The 20,364-nt window shown below is 42.9% G+C and overlaps 1 protein-coding gene across 3 annotated transcripts in view; it reads right to left on the bottom strand.

Moving 5' to 3' along the window:
- Positions 1 to 20,364, bottom strand: part of KIF26A (kinesin family member 26A) — a 245,210-nt gene that overhangs the window by 44,717 nt on the left and 180,129 nt on the right. For all 3 annotated transcript variants that reach the window (XM_078660270.1, XM_078660271.1, XM_078660272.1), the window contains exon 5: positions 14,473 to 14,656. In XM_078660270.1, coding sequence (XP_078516396.1) covers positions 14,473 to 14,656 — 184 coding nt within the window. The remainder of the gene's footprint in view (positions 1 to 14,472; positions 14,657 to 20,364) is intronic.

The following is a 20,364-nucleotide window of genomic DNA, read 5'->3' as shown; positions in this document are numbered from 1 at the left end:
GGCAATAATTTGTTTCCAAATATCTTCTGGTATATGAGATCAAGTGAAAAATAGAAAACGGTCTCTCACCAAAATTCAGGCCTACCCCTATATGTACAGTAAGATATAACATTTGTTTAGACTGTTATTTTAACAGTGTAATCTCTTCTGTTTTCCAAGTGTAGGGGGACGGGTGAAGGGTGTGGGCCTATTCGGGAGGCATCGACGTTTCGACCTTGTAGCATAAGGGTTAGTGAAGTCCTCAGCGGCAGGTCTTCGTCAGGACGGGGACAAGGGGTATCCACGGTATGGAGAAACGCCACGTGGGGTGGTAGGAATCATAAATGGCATCAATCTTGGTAAAACGTGAGTAATCGTATAAATGAAAACACGTGCTGTGTCCGTCAGCCTCGCTGAGAGCGGAAAGTCCGGCATTGTGCGTTAAGCAACTGGCATCAATCTTGGTAAAGCGCGAATAATCGTATAAGTGGAAAAACGCGCTGTGTCTGTCAGTCTCGCTGTGAGCGGGACAGTTCGGCGTTGTGCGTTAAGGAACTCATCAATCTGTATGAGTAGAGAATTCTGGAGCTTCTACAGCAAACGAGACGCGTCCGTCAGCATCGCGAGGCTGACGGATGCGAGTGAATGAGCCGAACTGTCCCGCTAACAGCGAGGCTGACGGACATAGCACGTTTTTCCACTTATATGATTACTCACGCTGGGAATCAAGCTTCCTCGTCTGGCGGATGCAGGTCAGGTAACAATACTGTACCACGCTTAGCCATCTCGCAGACCACAAATTAACATAACTGTGTGAGTGACCCCCTAGAGGAGATGCCTGCAGCCTTGTTGACTTCCACTTTACCAAAAAGGTTTACTGAAAGACCAAACCTTAGCCAGCCTCTTTGCAGGTCTTTCCAGCAGAGGCGGTTCTATGCATGAGACCTGACAACAAAATACAAAGAGTTTCTGAGGACACAGATTGCACAATGGAAGCCAAACGGAGGGCCGGGGGCCCTGGAGCAAGAAACTGGAAGGTGGGCGCTGCCTCCCAGCTGGAATGAGCCCGACACCGGGGGCTTGCAGTGGCAAGCTGGAGGCATAGCTATAGGCTTGACCTGTGCTCTTCCCTGGCTTTGTGTTGGTAGCTCCATATGCTGGTAGCTCCACCACGGCACCTGGCGCGTTCAAAAGGGGATGAGACACGCACAGCGGGAGCGAGCAGCAGTGCTGTCTGTTTTAAAAGCGCAAGCAAGATAATTAAAAACAGATGGCGCCGCTGCTCACTCCCGCAAGGGAAAAGCCAAACGTGCACAAGTGCCTATACAGAACAGTGCAAAACATGCACGAGTTTGAACCAAAGTCCTAAACGATTCCAAAAGGTCCCCCTCCTAACAGCGCTTGCACGATGTGTAGGAGAGACCTAAAATAAAGAGTTGTGTTACTTAAACGTTACAGACAGGTACATTCTCAAAACTCAAACTTGTCAGCAAAGGTGACAAGAGGTGAAAAAGAAGAGAGGACAGAACACCAACACATATATTGTCCACCTGTCATCAGATGACAGGAGGACAATATATGTGCTGGTGTTTTCTATAATTTGGTCCCACAGCATTAGTATCCCAGGAGCATGTTCCTGTAATTAGTGTTCACACACATACAACTCACACCACCACTAGCTGAACGATTTGTTGGCATAAACATCTGACCACAGTGGCACAATTTTACAGGCAATGCAATGGTCGTCTAAATCTATCTATAGCTGGAATGGAAGCAGAGACCTAAATATTTGATGATTAACTTTGTTTCATTTGAACTATCAAAAAATAGAGAAAGTGAAAAAGGAATAACACAATATGAAAGTTCTGGACCTAGCTACTAGATGATGGAATAATGCACAGAAAGTGAATTCAGAAAAGAGGCATGTTGCAAAATATAACTGATGCATGCAATGACCGTTACTGCAAGCACTAGACATTGTAGCAGACGTCATCACCTATCACAAGCCTTGCATCTGTCTTTCCTACAGAAACATTGTCCACCCTACATCTTTGCTCATCCTAGCTGACCTTCTTCTGCCAGGCTACAGCAACCATTGTGTGAACTGCATCCATAAGAAGGGAGGAGGCCTTCCTCCCATCCATAAGCCATCCTGGTTCTGCACCTTAGGCAAGTAGGTCACACTCAACTCAATAGACCTGCTGACATGCCATTTCCCAGTCTTGGCAGCTCAGATCACCACATGCCATCTCACCTACAAGCCTCCCAGTAAGCACAGGGACTTCTTTAAAGAATTCTCAGTTCTCCTCCCCCACCTCATCCACACAACATGCCCACACCAGCCTCTTGGGTGACTTCAAATTCACAAATAACATAATCTCAAAAAAGAAGCAACTTCTTTGACCTTATCAACACACTCAAAGTAGTACAGCATGTCACACAACCTACACAACCAACAAACTCCTACGGTCTCATGCATGACGGTGTACTCTCCTCATCGCCAACAATGTAATGATACCACTGATAGCCCTGGACTGGACCAATCACTTTTCAATCCCATTCTCCCTAGCCCGAATCCTACCAACAAACCGAGGTAAAAATAGGAGTAGATCAATCCTTACATATCCTTCAAAGACCTCTTTATAGAAAACCTAATGCGTGAACTCAGTACTCACCCTATCAATTCTGGGTCCAATGCCAACATCCTTCTAAACAATGTCAACACTTTTTGGGAAAACTATTGTGAAACTTTACAGACCAATTAACCCACACAAGTGCAAATCAAAGTCTTCAGCACCCTGCTACTTTAAAGATCTTGCTGACAATCAATGAGCCATCCACAGACTGGAAAGAAAACAGAAGAAAAACAGAACTTCTGATAACCTCATGAAACTGAAGTTCATCTGTGCAACACACACACATAGGTTCCCGCATCAGACAAAGAAGGTATTACACCAACACCATCAAAGAAGCCTTAAACAGAAGCAGACACTTCTCACGGCAATGAAGCACTTCATCAACCATCTGCCAGACCCACCTATTCCTCATCCACAGATGGTCTACAGGTTCAATATGTTAATGTATTCATGTATGAAGGAGACTGGTGTAAGGGGATACCTTCAAAACATGCTCACAGCTGCAATATTGCAAGATCTCTTCCTTAGTTCCATCTTTTTGGCAATTGCATTTTATTTTGCACCTTGGTTAATATATGTAGAGCAGTTACATTTACACCATCTTCCCCCAGATTCCCCCGGAAGGATATTGCTGCTCTCACTCGCTTACTTACAAAAATCCTTTAATGATTGTGTGAAAATTGGGTACAAGTAATCTTTATGTTGTGTATTCAATTCATCACCTTAAGCAGAGCAAACAATGATCAAATTAACCTCTAGGAAGAATATACAATTATTTTTCTAAAAGATTTTAAAGACAAAAGCCTGAAAACCCTTCGTATAGATGTATTATTCAAATTACCTTTTAGGTATGTAGCCATTTTAAATATCTTTAGCCACATTCATCGCACTACGAAGATGTATGTTTGCACATTACATTATGATTATAGATGCTCCCATGCCCTATTGAAGGGTGCACCTGAGGCTACTACTTAATTTGTCATTTCTGATGTTTTGATCGGAATGAAGAAGTCGCCCCACCAAATCCCTGATGTCTTTTTCGGCAGGCTAAAGATGCCCTTTGTCTTATTTCCCTGAAGACAGGTGTGTTACTGATAACTAATTGGAGATATATAGCTGTTGTTAAAATGTTCTCCCTCAAAAATAAAAAATTAAGCCCGTGGTTAGGCAGTGGTATCATTGCTGGCTGCTTTGTCTATATTTAGGGGACAAAGGCTTGGGCACAGGTTCCTCCTGATCAGGGTTGAAGATATCCATGCCCGACAGCACTGTGTGGCGGTACTAATATGATGTGAGAATCTTTTTTTATCAAACATAACGTAATGCAAACTGGTCACTACAGACTTGGCAGAAGACCTGAACATGGCTTCTAACACAGCCTACACCACCGTCTCTCTTCACTCGGATAGCCAAAAGCCAGCGACTGAGTCTTTAATTTTTAATTTTGGGCTTCTACAGAAAAGCCTTTTCCATCAAACCTGCCATTGCACATCACAGAGGCATTCAAAGGCCCAGAGCTCGCACCCTGATCCCAGGTGTGCAACGCAGAACTACCCACACCTGCAAATGTCCAACGTTACAAATGTAACTCCCCATCTATTGCCCAGGCTTCAGCCCAACCCTCTACTCTCAGGTCACTTTGAATAAACTAACATTTTACAGCCGCGGTCAGTAGTAGGAGTTCCTGCAGGGCGGTGACGTGGGGAGGGGGAGGGGCAGGGTGGGGGGTAGTAATGTATGGATTACAGAGTTTAACAGGTAAGTAAACATTTAAATAAATAAAACAAATGGTGATGCAGTGCACGCAACGAAATTCATTTTATTTATTTAAATGTTTACTTACCTGTTAAACTCCGTAATCCATACATTTCTACCCCCCTCCCCATGTCACCGCCCTGCAGGAACTCAATCTACCGACCGCGGCTGACATTTTAATACGTCTATTGTCTGCAAAGCTCTCTCCCACAATTTCGCAGACAAATCCAAAATTTTAGAGGCGTCAAAAATTACATTAAAGGCACAGCCCTGTTCTGTCGTTTTGACAAAATGTGCCTCATTAACTTACCTAAAGTGGACCCTTTTGAATAATCACACGTAAGGGCTTTGAAGCCGTGGCCTGAAGCGCTTCCTTTTCTTTCCTCTCAAATGTTCAAAGTGACCTGAGGTTCAGGTGGGCAAAAAGGTATTTCACTTTTCACCCAAATGACAGGTCAAATATGACTAGTGGCCATTTTAATTAGTGCTACCCCTCAGGATGCTTAATCACGGCAATGGCTAGGCCCATTGTCCAAGGATAGGAGAAGATGGCGAGGAGCCAGATATCGTTTTGACACAACTACATGAAAGAAGATCATCGAGTTGGTCTGTTGAAAAACAACATTCCGCTGTGGCAGATAATGGCTCCTCAGATCTCAAACACATTGCACACACCCTTTTGAAACCTACAGCGTCTCAAAATGTTACGTTCAGCTTCATTTTCACATTGATTTCCCACACAGCCGGTTTGTGGTTGATTTTGGTGGTAGTTTATATAAATAAACAGGAACTTACTTGCAGGACCGCTTAGTTAATGCATCTGGGGCCGTATTACGCATTTTCATTGTTTGCGCAGGGCGAACCTTTTAAAAGTTGCGGCGGGAGCAAATAATGAAAATGCGCCCTATTACAATTAATGCGCTGCCCCCGGTATACAACCGTTACCACGCATTTTTTACCACGCAATACCATTACAACGCTGGCATTACAACGCATTGCAGGGGGGGCGCTCTAGGATAGGGAATAAGTTTAATTTTCTATCCAACACCTTCCCTAGTGTCCACGGGGACTGGAGTTGGAATAGAAAATTATACTTACCACTATCCAGCACCTCTAAGCGCTATGCGTTGTAAAGGTATGCGTGGTAAAAACCACGTTGTAAAGGTATGCGTTGTAAAGTCATACATCCGCTGCCCCCAGAGCAGCTGGGAACCCGTGCTGCCCTGGGAGCAGTGCATTCATGTGAAATCACGGAGCGGCTGCTTGTAGCCACTCCGTGTTTTCACAGTGAAAGCGGCAACCCGCCTGCACTTTCGAAGAGGATCAGAGATCCGCTTGCAGGCGGGTGCAGTCAGTGACTGCATCCACCTGCAAGGGGATGTCTGGGAGGTCTATAGTACCCCGTTTACCTCCTCCAGAGGGTTGCTCTCAGTGCGTCGAGAGCACCCCCTGAGAGCTTCTTTGCCTCAGCACCCGCATCTGTAATACGGTGCGGGCGTAGAGGCAAAGGAATTCCCTCATTTGCATAGGGAAAGCCCCAATGCAAATGAGGGAACACCCCATGTAGGTAGCGCTGACGCTTTAAGGGTCAAGACCTGGCTCTTTGACTGAACCTCCACACCCAGGTGGATCAGCAGACCCCCACCCTCAGCGCCTTGAGACCCTCAAGGGTGAGTAGCCACGCTTTACAAACTCCTGATTGATTGATAACTAAGTTTATACTTATATGCTTTTGTGTGTGTTTGTGTATATGCCTTGCATAAAGATATAACAATCTATCATATGTATATTTGTGTATGCATGTATGTATACATATGTATATATTTAGATGTATGTATATGTCTGCGTACATGTATATATATTTATTTTACTCTAATAAAAACAAACAAAAAATAAAACATTTGAATACAAAAAACCTTTTTACCTCTGCCTTTCTATCCACTCTCTGACTCTTCCCTGACTTTCCGGCCAACAATGGACTACCAAACATGCTTTCCAAGCAGTTCTCTCTTTTTAGCTATGTCAATCAACTAACAGGCGCACATGTACACCACTCTGAACAACATCTCACACCTTCCCTTTAATAATCCACTTCAATTTATCTATCCCTAGTCAAAATTCCAGAGCAAACGCATGAGATCTCAAAACCACAAACTTAACATAACTAATCCTGCCAGGAAAAGAAAGCCCATATTACTAATCTACTACTCATTTCCCTCTAACAATGAGTTGCGGAGTTGTATGCTACACACCACAAAGCACTTCAACACCTCGTCTGGTAGTAAGTGCTATATAAATGCAATTTACAATTACAATCTATTCCAAGGTGACATTTTAAAGAAGACCCGAGAGATCTAGATTCATGACAGATTTTTCAGAACAAAGCGGGTGAAAATCTGAGTGAAGCTGCCAAAGCAGATCAGTGGCCCTGTGTGCCATGTATAGAGTAGTGGTACACTGTTTCATGCAGCTGCCACAGGCGGCAACGCAGAAACAGCCATGGGAGGCACAAGAGTTAGCTATGCAACTGCCTGTATCTAGGTATGGTGGCTCAGTCGACTAGTCCATCAACCACAGGAATAAGTGTTTGACCTCATGTTCGCAGGTTCAAACCCTGGCACATGCCTTCAGCCTTTCATGGTTCTGATGGTTGACAAAATGAGTTGGGTAACAATAAACGCGCATTATTCAGGGGGAAAATGCACACGGTGACTGTGCACTTTGGTAACAATAAACAACTTCCAGATGCCCCATAGGCCGAACGCCTCCTCCACAAATTCATGTTATATAAATATGCACAACATATCCACAGGAGGCAAATTTAAATGTAATAATAATGAATGAGGCACATTTAAATAATCAGTGGTAAACTGAATGTTTTGCTTGGATCTGGCACCTACACTAGATACATCCGCTGCCGGTGCAGGTAAGAGCGGGGAGGTAATGGGGCTTCGTGGGGGGGGGGGGATAGGGATTCGACAGATGATGACGAGGGAAAATTAAATGATTAATTTGCCCTTGTCGTCTCCTGTCGAAATCTCGCCCACCAGGCCCCACTGCCCAACCGCTCTTACCTGACTAGGCCGCGGCTGACTAGATGACTCTGATCTTTAAATAGCCTACAAGTAGGTTATGTTAGCGTGTGCATTTTTGTCTGTGTGTTGAAGGATCACCGGATGAGCTTTTTATGTACACCGCTAAATATAAGATCATATTGCGAAATCCATTTTGCGACAGAGTCCTTGAAGGGCAGCATAAACAGAAAGTCTACTCATGGATTTAATAACAATTGACAGATATATAACCCTTATGATGTTGGTTTACTGTGGATAGTTATTGCACATCACTCATGAGCGATCTGCCGCTGCTAGCTTGCGGCAAATCGAAATGCAAAGTGGACCAGGCGAGCGCGCAGTGTTCGGGTCTCAGGAGAGGGTCCAAAAGGAGCTCTCGAGTGTTCTTACTCCTTACAAAGCGGCCTTGGCTGCAACTAGAATGATTCACGCTCCCCGGGTGACACTAGCAAAACTATTTCATTTTCCAATGTGACCAGAACATTAGGGAAAATGTGTATTTTATGAGCTGGCCCGTAATATTTCAAGGAAACTTCCCTCTGCCACAAAGCGGCGTCCCCTGCTGCAGCACCATACATCTTGCGGGAGTGTTGTTTATGGGTCATATTGCAATGCAAATGGGTAATGAAAAAATACAGATTTTGTTTGCGTGGGATTTATGGGTCGCATTTACAAAGGATCAGGCGAGTCGTTAGCAAAGACGAAGTAATAAAGATGACAACATTAAGTGCCTCCTTGGTATCGGGCATTGAACTAGCTAACGGTGGAATAACTCTGCCCTCTATATTGTCAGATAGAGTCTTCGCTAAAAAATGAAATGCTTATTTACCTGTAGGGGTAGTTTTGCAGCTTGAAGAATTTTCTTGATTCACATTGTACGGGGTGTTGGCAGCTATGCCCCAAAAAAATCCACTGTGCAGTATGCATAAGCCCTTGGCTTTTCTGGAAGAAAACTCAATTTTACTCTAAATGTACCATCTCAATTGTTCTGTGTGAGGATTCTGTCATTATCGTACAAGGAAATTGACAGACTCTTTGCAAAAGACAAGCACTTAAGGACTCTCCTCTAAGTGTTGCCGCATTGAACCGAGTGGGTTGAATAGAGCCCAAGAAAAACATTTTACATAAAAGAGCTCCCTAACCTTCTAAAGTATTCAGGAGGAAAGCAAATTAGGAAGCTGCTCGGCAGCCCAAGGGATGTCTCTTTTAATACTACAATATGGCAAATTAGCCTAAGAAGCGCATTCATGTCAGAAATCGAAGGTAATCTGACTTCTTTTCAGTGACAATATTAAATGGCTTTCAGACACCTTTCACGCCATTATTCTGATATTAGACTTAATACACCCATTGAGTGCACAAAGAAAGAAAAAAACACACAAAGAATCAGTTAAGCTCCCTGCGCATTGGTTGGATGGTTTTAAAGGAATATTTCATTAAACGTTCATGGGGTCCTTGATGCCTTGGACGACCAAGTGCGTTAGGTACACATCTTGCATTAGGGACATTTCGACAGTTTTGGGAGGTCTGTGTCATTTCACATATTGCATCCCTTTTCTTGATACAATTCCTGTGAAGATAAAGCTGTTTTCTTACTGAGATAATCTTTGGTTCTGGGCTTTTTGGGTCCTGTCTACAGGAAGTGCATAGGGAGTATTATGAGCGTTTGGGCCAGTATTTAATTTGTAAAAAAAAAAGTGCTGGGGCTATTATCAGGAGGCCACTGCAGCGTGCACCACACATTGCCCCTGCCATACTGCCAATGATAGTAACAACACAACTACTAACCATCCCACCTTACACCCAAGTGTGACATTTCTGACTATTTCAGACCCTCAAAGCTTTAAGAATGGCTTAGGTGGCAGGTAATACTCGTTTTTAATGTATATTGAATTAATAATTACCTGTTGTTGTGGTCATCTCTAAATTAGCCAGAGAGTGCCACCTTGTGGCAGACTGTCACAAGCTCCGGTGTTGACAATTAAGTGCTGATGCTGAGCACAGGAAAACACCAGCTCAAATTAAGCACTGATATGTGACCACTTTTCCCCCTTTTGACATTTCAGTACTAGCGAGGGGTCCACAGTCACTCGTGTGGCCTCAACTGTAACCACCAATGTGATGTCTAGAGAGCATTCCCTCATTTCCATTCAAGCATGTAAACCATCTGGCATACTGTGAAGAATAGCCAGACCAAACTGAACATCTGCCCAGTCGCTATGATTTTAAGTGCATTTCTAACAGAAAACATGCAGAGTACTCCGTGTGTTGAAAGGAACACAGCTCACAAAACCCCGGATGTTATCTCACTTAGTTGAAATGGGGATTTAGCCTCAAGCTGAGCAAACTTCTATATGTTTTAGTGATAACAGATACAGAGACAAATCCATTTGTAAGCATGTTAGCAAATCCCATTTGCAAAAAGTAAAATCCTAACATTGCTCATTTTTGCAATATGTATAACATTTTGTTCCTGTAAATGCCATTATTTGCACACCTATGTTTTGAGTAGGTGTGCAAATAGCTTTGTGATGGATTCAGGACATGCATGTTTAAAGTGGGGGGATATAGGGAATATCTTTGCCTGGCAATTTATGTTCTTTAAAGTTACTGTGCTCAATTCGTAAAGAAAGTCCTGAATCTGCACCCACAGTCGTACAACCAGGGCTTTAAGTAGGATAAAAACACTGGGGGGGGTCTCTCAAAGGGGCGTGGCCACTGTAATTAAGGGTGAGATTGCAAAACACCTAAGTTAAAAATATGTGCTTAGCATAGTGTGACGCCCGACTTGTGTTTTGCTGTTTCTGTCATTGCATCCAGATATAAGATTCAACAAGTATCATACCTACAAGAAGTCAGGACTATTGTCTTTGTCATTGGTTGAATATGATAAATAAGCAGCAACTATGGCTTGTATATAATATTGAAAAAACTTCCACTTAAAGGCCTGATGACATCGCAACAATGTTTCTGCTCCTGAGTTTCAAAAAGAGAAGAGAAATCCAGAGGGAAGATAACTCTCTTTAAAGGATTTCTCTTCCCCTACAACGCTCACCTGGCATGACGTCATGCCATAACTTCTCCACTAGTGAGAAGTGAGCATGTGAGCAGTGCACATCGATGTGCCTGCTGTCACTGCAGTCCGGAAAAAAACAGACCGCCTGTGCCAGGGCACAAAACAGAGCTCGATAGAGACCCGTTTCAAGGCCCCGTTTAAAAAAACTGCCGGTGCTCAGCACCGGTGAGACCCGGCCCACTTAAAGCCCTGCGTACAACCTTGCACGGATGAAGATTTACTACTTCCCACGAATTCCTGAATCCTTCTTTGAGTATCACTGGAAACTTCAGGTTTCCAGATCTAATCCTGGAAAACTTCTGTGAATCAGCATTGTTCAACTGAGCAGAGGCAATTACGCACAATTGTATAGGGTGTCCAATTGCACAGTGGGAAATGCCATCACATTTTTGCAATAGCTTTAAAAAAAAACACACTGCTTTGATGTGTACAACCCATTCCCCTGAAGCTCCACCACTTTGGAGGGTTTCCCTTCCCGTTTTCACTATGGAAGGTAATTAGCTTGCCTTGTTTTCATGGCAACAATGGCTTGGAAAAAGAATTGAGAATACCTTTAAGAGTTGCGGTTGTTGTAGACTTTCCAGAGTATCCTCAATCCACGCTTGTTCATGGGCTGTTTACAACTGTGGTCAGCTAAGCTAAAAGTAGGTTCAGTGTGATTATTTTCACACCATTTGCTGATTGAGCTTTAAGAAATGTATCCTGCAATGTTGTCTCCCTTTTTTTACAAAAATAGTAATCTCCATATGTCAGATAATTCATCTGTCTCTTGCAAATACTTTTTTTGACAAATGAAAGACATTAAGTAGTAAAATAGGACATTATTCGAAACAGCTTAGGTCTCCCATTGACTCTGTTCCAAAAGGAAAGCAATGAGTGGGCTAGAATTTAATTGTAGATGACTGAGCCGTGTTTTGACTTAAGGAGACACACTATAACTATCTTGTCAATGTCTTCAATGGGAAAGTCAAAAAACGAAAATTAATAATTTCGAGTCGTTCAGTATAGCATCCCAAAGTGAGAAAACAAGCCTTGTTCAAATGTGGATATGTAATACAGGGGCAATGCTAATCTTACATTTTGCGTGTGAACAGATTTTACTCAACCCTTGCATTGTCGGGTTTCGTTTTGTGAAAGTTAGAGTAGTGTGAATGTGCAACCTGGGATGATGGGAATGCTCTCATCCTACTTGTGCTAGTGCATGGGTACCCACAAACATTTCTACAGGGGCCAAAACATTTATCATGTGAGTGACGGCAGCAGGGTGGCGGTCCGGGTTGGGGGAAGGAGGGAAAAGGGGACAGGGGGGTACACTGGGCATTGCATTGCGGAAGTGAAGCATGTCCTTCTAGTGGTTGAACAGCACAATGTGAAACCAGAAAACCAGTGATCAGTCCCGGCTTCCCCGTGTGACAAAACAGTGTGATCCTAGGCATTTTTTTTATTTCACCTGGCCTCCGTTTTCTTTATGGTCAAATATAAAATGACCTCAAAATACAGAACTTCATAATATGTGCTTTACTAAACCTTCCCTTAGGTTTCCTTTGATAAACTATAGTGTTGTCCATGAATACTAGCAACCCAGGCCACCCAATGATGCACACAACAACTGACTTACTTCTCTATTAGCATTGTTGTCAGGGTGGGAGGAACCATGAATGTTCCTAAATTTCACTTTTAAACGTACACTTAAAAAATGCTTCTCAATGCACTAATATAATCTGAGGTACTAAGGTGAAATGCCTATGCATGATAATGAAAAACACTTTAGAATTCTGAAGAGAGGTTACCATATTTTTACAGGTTTGTTGCAAGATGTCTTTTTAAATGAAGATGTTCCTAAAGTTAAGAGCTGCAAGATACCTTTTCTACTTTCCCTATACTTCAATTAAGTAGAAATAAATCTCTTCCCGTTTATTTTGCATCTTTTCCAATATTAGCGCTGAGTCAAGCAAACAGCATCCCAGTGCTGCTGTTGACCGTGGGGACGCATACAAAGGTCAGGTGGGGCCATAAGTGGGTCAAGGGCTATAAGTATCACTGTGCTAGTGAATCCCCAGAAACAATTGAAACAAGCATTGCCAAAGTCAAGAAAGCCTAACCTTAGGTACAATGCCATTTTTATTCTTATTATTTGTGTAAAACATGAACCATACAAATAGAATTTGCGAAAATCTATAAAAATGTAAGTGTGGCCAATTAGCCTAGGCATAGCAGCCCTACCACTGAAGTGGAGTCTTTTTCATGCGGCTGTGAACATGTGATCAGGAAAAATCCCATTGCTCCCAATGCGGGTCAGCTAATGGATGAAATGAGCTGACTCACTGTCCCATGAAACAGCCTCCAGTGGGTGGAAGCAAAATGTGATTAAGATTTGAACAGACCAGAGGGTGAAAAGGTCTGATTAAAAGACCCTCTATGGATGCATATATGTTTGACTGGGAAACAACCTTTGCTACAGTCATTACATCGCACTACATTTAGATAGCAGTCATTACATTGCAACATCCTTTACATCGCATGTCATTACAACGCAGCCATTACATTGCATGTCACTACAACTTGTCATTACAATGCATGTCACTACAACGCAGGCATTACATCGCAAGTCATTACAACGCATACCATTACAATGCATAGTACCCTTACACAATCCGACACTTACCCTACTGTTGCACTCACTGGAGTTAGAATAGTAATTTTTACCCCTACACTATCCAACACTTACCCTACTGTTGCACTCACTGGAGTTAGAATAGTAATTGTTACCCCTACACTATCCAACACTTACCCTACTGTTGCACTCACTGGAGTTAGTATAGTAATTATTACCCCTATACTATCCAACACTTACCTTATATGCAATGTAATGGTATGCATTGTAATGGTATGTGTTGTAAAGGTATAATGTGATTTCATGGAATGTGTTGTAAAGGTAGTTTCTGAAAATGCGATGTAATGCCATGCTATGTAAAAGAATGTGTTGTGAAGGATGTTACGATGTAAAAACTGTGTTGTAAAGGCATACATAGTAAATGTATGCGTTGCAACGTAATACATTCTGTTGGACTCTTAGCATAACATTTCTGATAAGCATGGGACTAGAAACACAGCCAAAGCAGTTTCTAGGCAAGACCTAAAAATACACAGTTATACTTTTCATGAATTCCACAAATGAGGTTCGCTTGTGGGCATGGTCTTGTCATTGCCACTGCATCCCTCAATCACAAAGAGATGTGCATGCATTATAAACACTCACAAGTTTAATACACGTGCACCTGCATAACCTGATACAAGTCAATTAACACAGAATTTAGGAAACCATCTTGATCCCTGTGTGCCCTGCCACATTGCATAGTTTAGGTCCGGATCAACGACAGGTTCAGATCCATGCCTGATTTTCATGATAACAGCTTTATAACTAAATAACTAAACAGGTTCCATTTATATTCATGATATGTATATGTATCCATTTGGCTAATTCGTAACTCTGGTATGGATATGACCCGTCTGAACATACATAGACCCTTCCCGCCCAACAACTTTTACGGCAATTCTTGTGTGCATCAATCATGCACAACCAAGGTGGTACGCTTGCCTTCTTCAGCAAGCTTTTGTCTCATCAGCACCTTCGGTCTAGAGACCACAGAATGTTCTTCTGATCCTGTGACCAATGTGAATGAGCTAGGCCTGTGCCCTTGTCTCAATTTTCAGTAGTAGGCTAGTTACACAGGAAATTTCTTCACACTGCTAAGGTTGCACGGGTGAATATGGCGCCTGTGAAATACTCACTGTCCGCATGGATCTACACGTTGCAGAAAATAAAGGATGCCACCATGACTTTCTAAGGGTCCTCTGCAGGCATCAATGGCTACCTGGTCAGTGGGTATTTAAACTGATGTTTGATCTTACATATTTTAAGAAAGCCCAACAAAATATAAAGATGAAGTACCTTCCCAATGCCGGGGTTGTCCTTCGTTTTCGATACAGCTCTTAGAAGGCATGGCGGTGCTGGGGGAGGGCACACTTGGAGGATGCCACTGAAATTGGTGGCAAAGCCGGAGAATTCGTGAGAACGCGGCAGGGGAGGGTGATATTTTTTCCGCTTCGAGGACAAGTTGAGCTTCTGCGCTGCCCTGTAACAAAACAGCATCAAGAAAGACCAAATGTTACCTGGAGCCCAAAGCAATTTAAGCAAGCAAAGCAAATGAGCAATGTGACTGTGACATGGCTTTCAAATAGGCACATTTTTACTCTGAACAGATTTCCACAGGACGCGCCATCAGGAGACAAATCGAGACAAGAATAGGCAGAAACAGATCTGGCAAGACATTCCCTTTCTTTTCACCCCCAACAGAGCTTCAATTATAGTCTGTCGTCCCTCCAACAGCTTGACAGCTGAGTCAAAGACGGCTGAAACCTCTCGGATACCGTAAAATGCTGATATCACCCCCTTGTAACTAAAGGGACCAGATGGGCTCCGCTGGCGATAACATTTTATGAAAGTGATGTGCAGCACTCTAACAAGTTATCCAGTGCTCATAAATAACATTGCAAAATACCATAAAGCTGCAGTGGAAGTCTCCCTTATTAGCTGCGCCTACACCTCTGCTGATCTGGAAGCACGGAAGAACAACTGGTCTCGTGCCAGCCCTTTCAGTAGAATGCCGATAGCTAATCAGGGAGCTGCAACGAGCTCCCACCGCTGCGCCTCTTAATATAAGACTGAAAAATACATACGGGAAGGGGGGGCTAGTATAAATTTATGGTTTAAAATCTTAGATTTAAACGTAGAAGAGCCACGTTGGGAAGCAGAGTGCGTTCTGCAGGGGTATGTCTCTTGGCGAAACATTTTCTAGTCCAGCCAGTCTCTGGAGGGCAAAAATAATGTGACATTTAACATTATGATAATGGCAAAAAAAAATGTTATTTCCTGTAATGCAAAATTCGGGCATCAAGCAAGATTATGCCAGACAGACCAAAGAATTGCATAAACCGAATTTCAGAGTCATAATTAGGCCTCGGTGGTTAATTCCGTTCCGCTCGTGGAATTTGCAGAATTTGGGTAATTTCGTGTTCCGCGGAGAACGCGGAATTTCCCAAAATTCCGCGATCCACGGCTTTGTGGAATTTTTTGCTTGTTCACGCTTTCAAAATGGGTGTTCGCAAGATATTTCTCGCCGAGCACGCAAACAATTTTGGGAAATTCCGCGATCCACGGCTTTGTGGAATTTTTTGCTTGTTCACGCTTTCAAAATGGGTGTTCGCAAGATATTTCTCGCCGAGCACGCAAACAGCGTTCGCGAACAGGAAAAAAACATTGCGAACGTGCGGAACAAGCTATTCCGCGTGTTCATGGAACTTCTGCGTGCTCACAGAGATTTTTTAACATTTCACTGAGTTTTGTGTAGCGCGACTACGCAAATTCCGCCCACCCCAAGTCATAATATAAATCACCGGATTTAGCAAAGTGCCCTTTGAAAACTCGTGTATTTACTCATAAAACTTATGTTAATGTTTGAGTAAATATATAACTTTTAGGAATTCTCAATTAGAGGATATGTCACAGATTTCCAGGAGAACTCACATATGTGTATACATGCAAAGAAAAAAGACAAGTGTACATGTCTGCATGTGACGCTAAAGTACATTCACTCTTTGAAATCTGTTTCTACCCCTTGGTCAAGCCCCTTCCCCTACATCACTATCAATTGAGGAGGTGATTTCACCACATTCTCACCCTAAAAACAGACTTACTACCGCCTTTGATAGGAGTTGGTTTCCTCTATGGAAAATAGGATGAAAAGGTTGGTGAATATTGACCAACTTACGAGTCTGTATGTGTTCATCATTTTATAGGGGTAGCGCACTCATAGCCTTAAGGGTATATTTGCCTAAACAGAAATGAAACCATAGGTGCAGAATTTTAGTGCATAAACAGATTTCACAATAAAATGTTAGCTTTGTAAATGCCTGTATTTGCCTGTCTAGGTTTTGAACATGCCCATGCTGCACTGTACAACCTCACCTAATTTTCAGACTTGTCTGCTAAGAAAATACATCGCATGAATCCATGTTTAATATCTACTTGGACAGAAATTGTTAATTCTACTATACCAGAATAATTCTCAATGGAGTCACACTGTTAAGCAGAATGCCAATGTCAACAGAAAGGTGGGACGTGGGCAAGCTTCTGAATGAGTAAATAGAAGCTGTACTCCAAGGCCAGATTGGTTGTAGCGGGCATTGGGAATTTCCCCGGGAGGTTAGAAGGTTGGGGCCGGTTTTGCTGCAGTGAGGGCCAGTTTTGCTACTGGGGTCCAGTTTTGCAGTAGTGCTGCAATATCGGCCCCCTTTAGCAAAAACAGCTGTGCTTCACACTTACACGTCCCTCGCAACGCCAGGGTTGGTTCGATAAAATTACGCGGGCGGCTTTGGGTTCCCAGTCCGGCCCTGCTGTACTCTGACAAATGCTTCTGTCTTTCAGGGTCGGATTGGTAACACGGGCCCCCGGGCCATGCCCGAGGGGCCGGTATCCAAATTCCAGCTGTGGGCTGCTTTTTTGCGCAACCTGGGGAGGGCGATTTGGACAGTGTCTGCGTTGTTCAGATGCCGCCAGCGTCCCAGTGGGTGCCTGAGTGGCATTCTGGAGGCCAATAAGCATCCATTACCTCCCAGAGGTGTCACTCCCTTTCTCTCGCAGGGCCGGGCCATTGATATATGCATATTGAGCGGGGCAGGGTGCCTGAGCAAAAGTGGCCTCACTTGCTTTCAGGTGTGTTTCACCAGAGTAAATCAATCCGTGCATTTTTTATCCATACCCCCTTCCCCTTTTTTTTAATACAATTTCACCAAAGCAGGGCTTTGCAGAGAGGCAATATGCAAATGTAGGCAATTTTTTATTTTTGCATGCCTGGGCCGATTTTTTATCTCAATCCAACCCTGCTATCATGGGTGGCCCTCTTTTCACAGAGCCTGTGTCAAATACATTCCAAAGGCAGTGAGGTGAAAGCAATGCTTCTTTGCTTAAGGCACTAAGAACTGCAATATAGTTGACACCTGTAGATTAGTAAGAAAAGTCTACGCACTTTGCAAAGCTCAAGCAGCAGTCGGAGAGTTGATAACTAAGAATAAAACATCCGAACACTTACAAAGTCATGACTTTGCAACTGGGAAGAAACCAAGATGTTAGGGCCTTGAGAATTCCCTTTTTAAAAAAGAGGAGGTTAAGGCACATATTTTCCAGTGACCTTCGTTATTCTAGAGACATCAACAACACTGTTGAGGTTGACAGGCTATTTCCAGGCCACATAGGAACAAAAATAAGATTGTGTTGTGCCATTAAAGATAAGTAGTAAGACTTTACCTGTGGGATTATGGCTAGGGGGCCATATAGAGCCTGGCCGCCAGACAGCCCCGCCTTCAGGGTATCACTTCTACCCACACATTTTAAGATCCCCTCCAATGCAGAAGACCTTTCGCCTCTGAGGCACCTCTAGCTGGCATTCTAGTAACACCTCAAAAGAAACATTTCTGCATCAGTAATTTCATCATGTGTGTCTGACAAAGTGGAATTGCCATCACCGATGTAGGTGCTGTAAATGTGCCCCTAGCGCGAGGGTTTATTTCCATTACCCACATCAGAAGATACCAATGTGCTAGAAGTTTGCACCAAGCACATCAGGGCAGCGGCATAGCATGGGTTGCAAGCGCCCGGGCAAGGCAAGTATTGCGCCCCTTAAACTGCACTGGGTGCAACATTTTTAAATAAAAAAATGTCGGCAGCAAGAGACCTGCTGCTGAACTTTTTTTCTTCTAAACCGGTTTGGCATAAATTCAGTGGCCTACTAAAAACTTGGCTCCTTCCAGTTTATCAGTGCACTTTACCTCTTTGGGTTCCTCCTCTCTTCTGTGTTTTTCTCCAGCGCAAAGATGGCACGGCAATCGAACGCTATATAAAACCCCTACTTACATACTTACTTACTTGTACCCCTAAGAATTTTGCACCCAGCGAAACCGCCCCTGTAGCCCTGCCCAGGCTATGCCACTGCATCAGCAGGAACACTTAGGTGCAATTCCGTTAAGATGCACAAGAAGCTCTGTTGTGAATGAGGCACTGCTGAAAATTGTGTTTTTTGACAGTTACTGCACTGGTAGCCTCTTCCGCGCTCCCTGAATATGTTAGGGGAATCCTAAGGTGGGTGGACTGGAAAGCCACTATATTTAGGACTTTTAGCACATTTACTATTAGTGCGTACCTCTAAATCATACCCAAAGTATGCAAGCTAGATCTCCAGAAAGAGGCAAAGACTTGGGCAGTTTAGTGGGAAGCTATCAACAAAATGCCAAGTCTGGACCAGAAATCCTAAGAGGTGGGATGCAAACTTAAGAGAGAATCAATGAAGGGGCTACGATAAAGAAATAAAATAGCATGTTTATTGAAAGTCTGTAGCAGGAGACATTCACGTATCAGTGAATGTGTGTCTCCCTAACACAGTTTTATGCAAAATACTTTTGTGGGAGAATCAGTAATAACATATAGTATATCTTTATAAGGCAGTGACAAATTCATGGCACGTCTTCCAATTGCAAAGTAATGAGCACTTTGAGCAACATCAAACTGCGGTGGACAAACACAGATGAATACTCTTTGTTTGACACCACATACCAAGCCAGGAACTAACTTCATCAGCACTCCCAGGCCTACAAAATGGTGGAATGACATGATGCCAAAACTGCAGGAATATATTAACTTTCCTCTGATAAAAATGCTGTGAAATTGCCAAAAAGGTTATACGATACTACACATTCACTACAAGATTACTCAATATAACCTAGGCATCTCACTTGCAGCCACATGCGTTCAATACACAAGTCACTGCATTATGGGAGATGAAGACTTCTTGCAATTCAACTGCTGTATGTGGACTGAAATTAAAGCACTACAGGGACATGGAATTGGTAAAAGTGTGCTTTACAAATGCTAGCAACAAACCTAAAAACAATGATGTGTAAATGGAAAACTCAGGGCTGGAAAGATTGTGACCAAAGGCAAGGGATTCGTACTAAATATATTTTTTGTTAGCTATACTGTCAGCTCAACTTAAAACAGATACGATGTGTGAGTCATTAAATTATAGAAGCTTCAAGAAATCCAAAATTAATGGGAAGAGTCTATCATATAACAAGTGTACATTCATATGTCTATGAATAAAGGATCTTGGAATGTACTTAGGCTCAAATTTTCGAATATTTTGCAAGGGGTCTTTGTTTTTGAAAATTGATGAGAGTGCAGCATACAAATTGGTAATTGTTGGGTACCGATCCCTCGCCGATGTACGGAAAGGTGGCAAAATGGAGTGGGAATAGTGCAAACACCCTTATGATTCCACGTACAGCCAGACCTACTAACGTAGTGCAACTTGAAATTGAATGAAACTCTAGCGTCAAAGTAAACCTATTAAAATCTTTGAGTAAGGGGAATATTGCAGCTTACCCTTGCGCAGTTTCCATCATATTGACATTTACGTACTGGATGATGTACCTCCAGTACAAATGTCACGCAGGACCCACTGGCTCAACTTTACTACATGGTTCAACGCTTAGTATTATGCTAAAATGGCAATATTGTGCTCTAGCGCAGGCGATGACACAATCAATCGGTGTGTGACTGTAAATATGCTGCTGTTCTATTGGTTGGTTGTCAGACTTTCAAGGTGATAACTATTTACCTACCAAAATATGAACTACCAGAAAATCGTTAAGTAAGTAAGGGTAAGTAATTACACTCTCCTTCACTCCACATCTAAATTATATGTATATAACGCAAACGCGTCCGGCATGT

Source organism: Lissotriton helveticus, chromosome 9, assembly GCF_964261635.1.
Source record: "Lissotriton helveticus chromosome 9, aLisHel1.1, whole genome shotgun sequence".
Classification (NCBI taxonomy): domain Eukaryota; kingdom Metazoa; phylum Chordata; class Amphibia; order Caudata; family Salamandridae; genus Lissotriton; species Lissotriton helveticus.
Note: the sequence above shows the minus strand (reverse complement) of the source record. Positions and strands in the feature narration are given on the sequence as shown.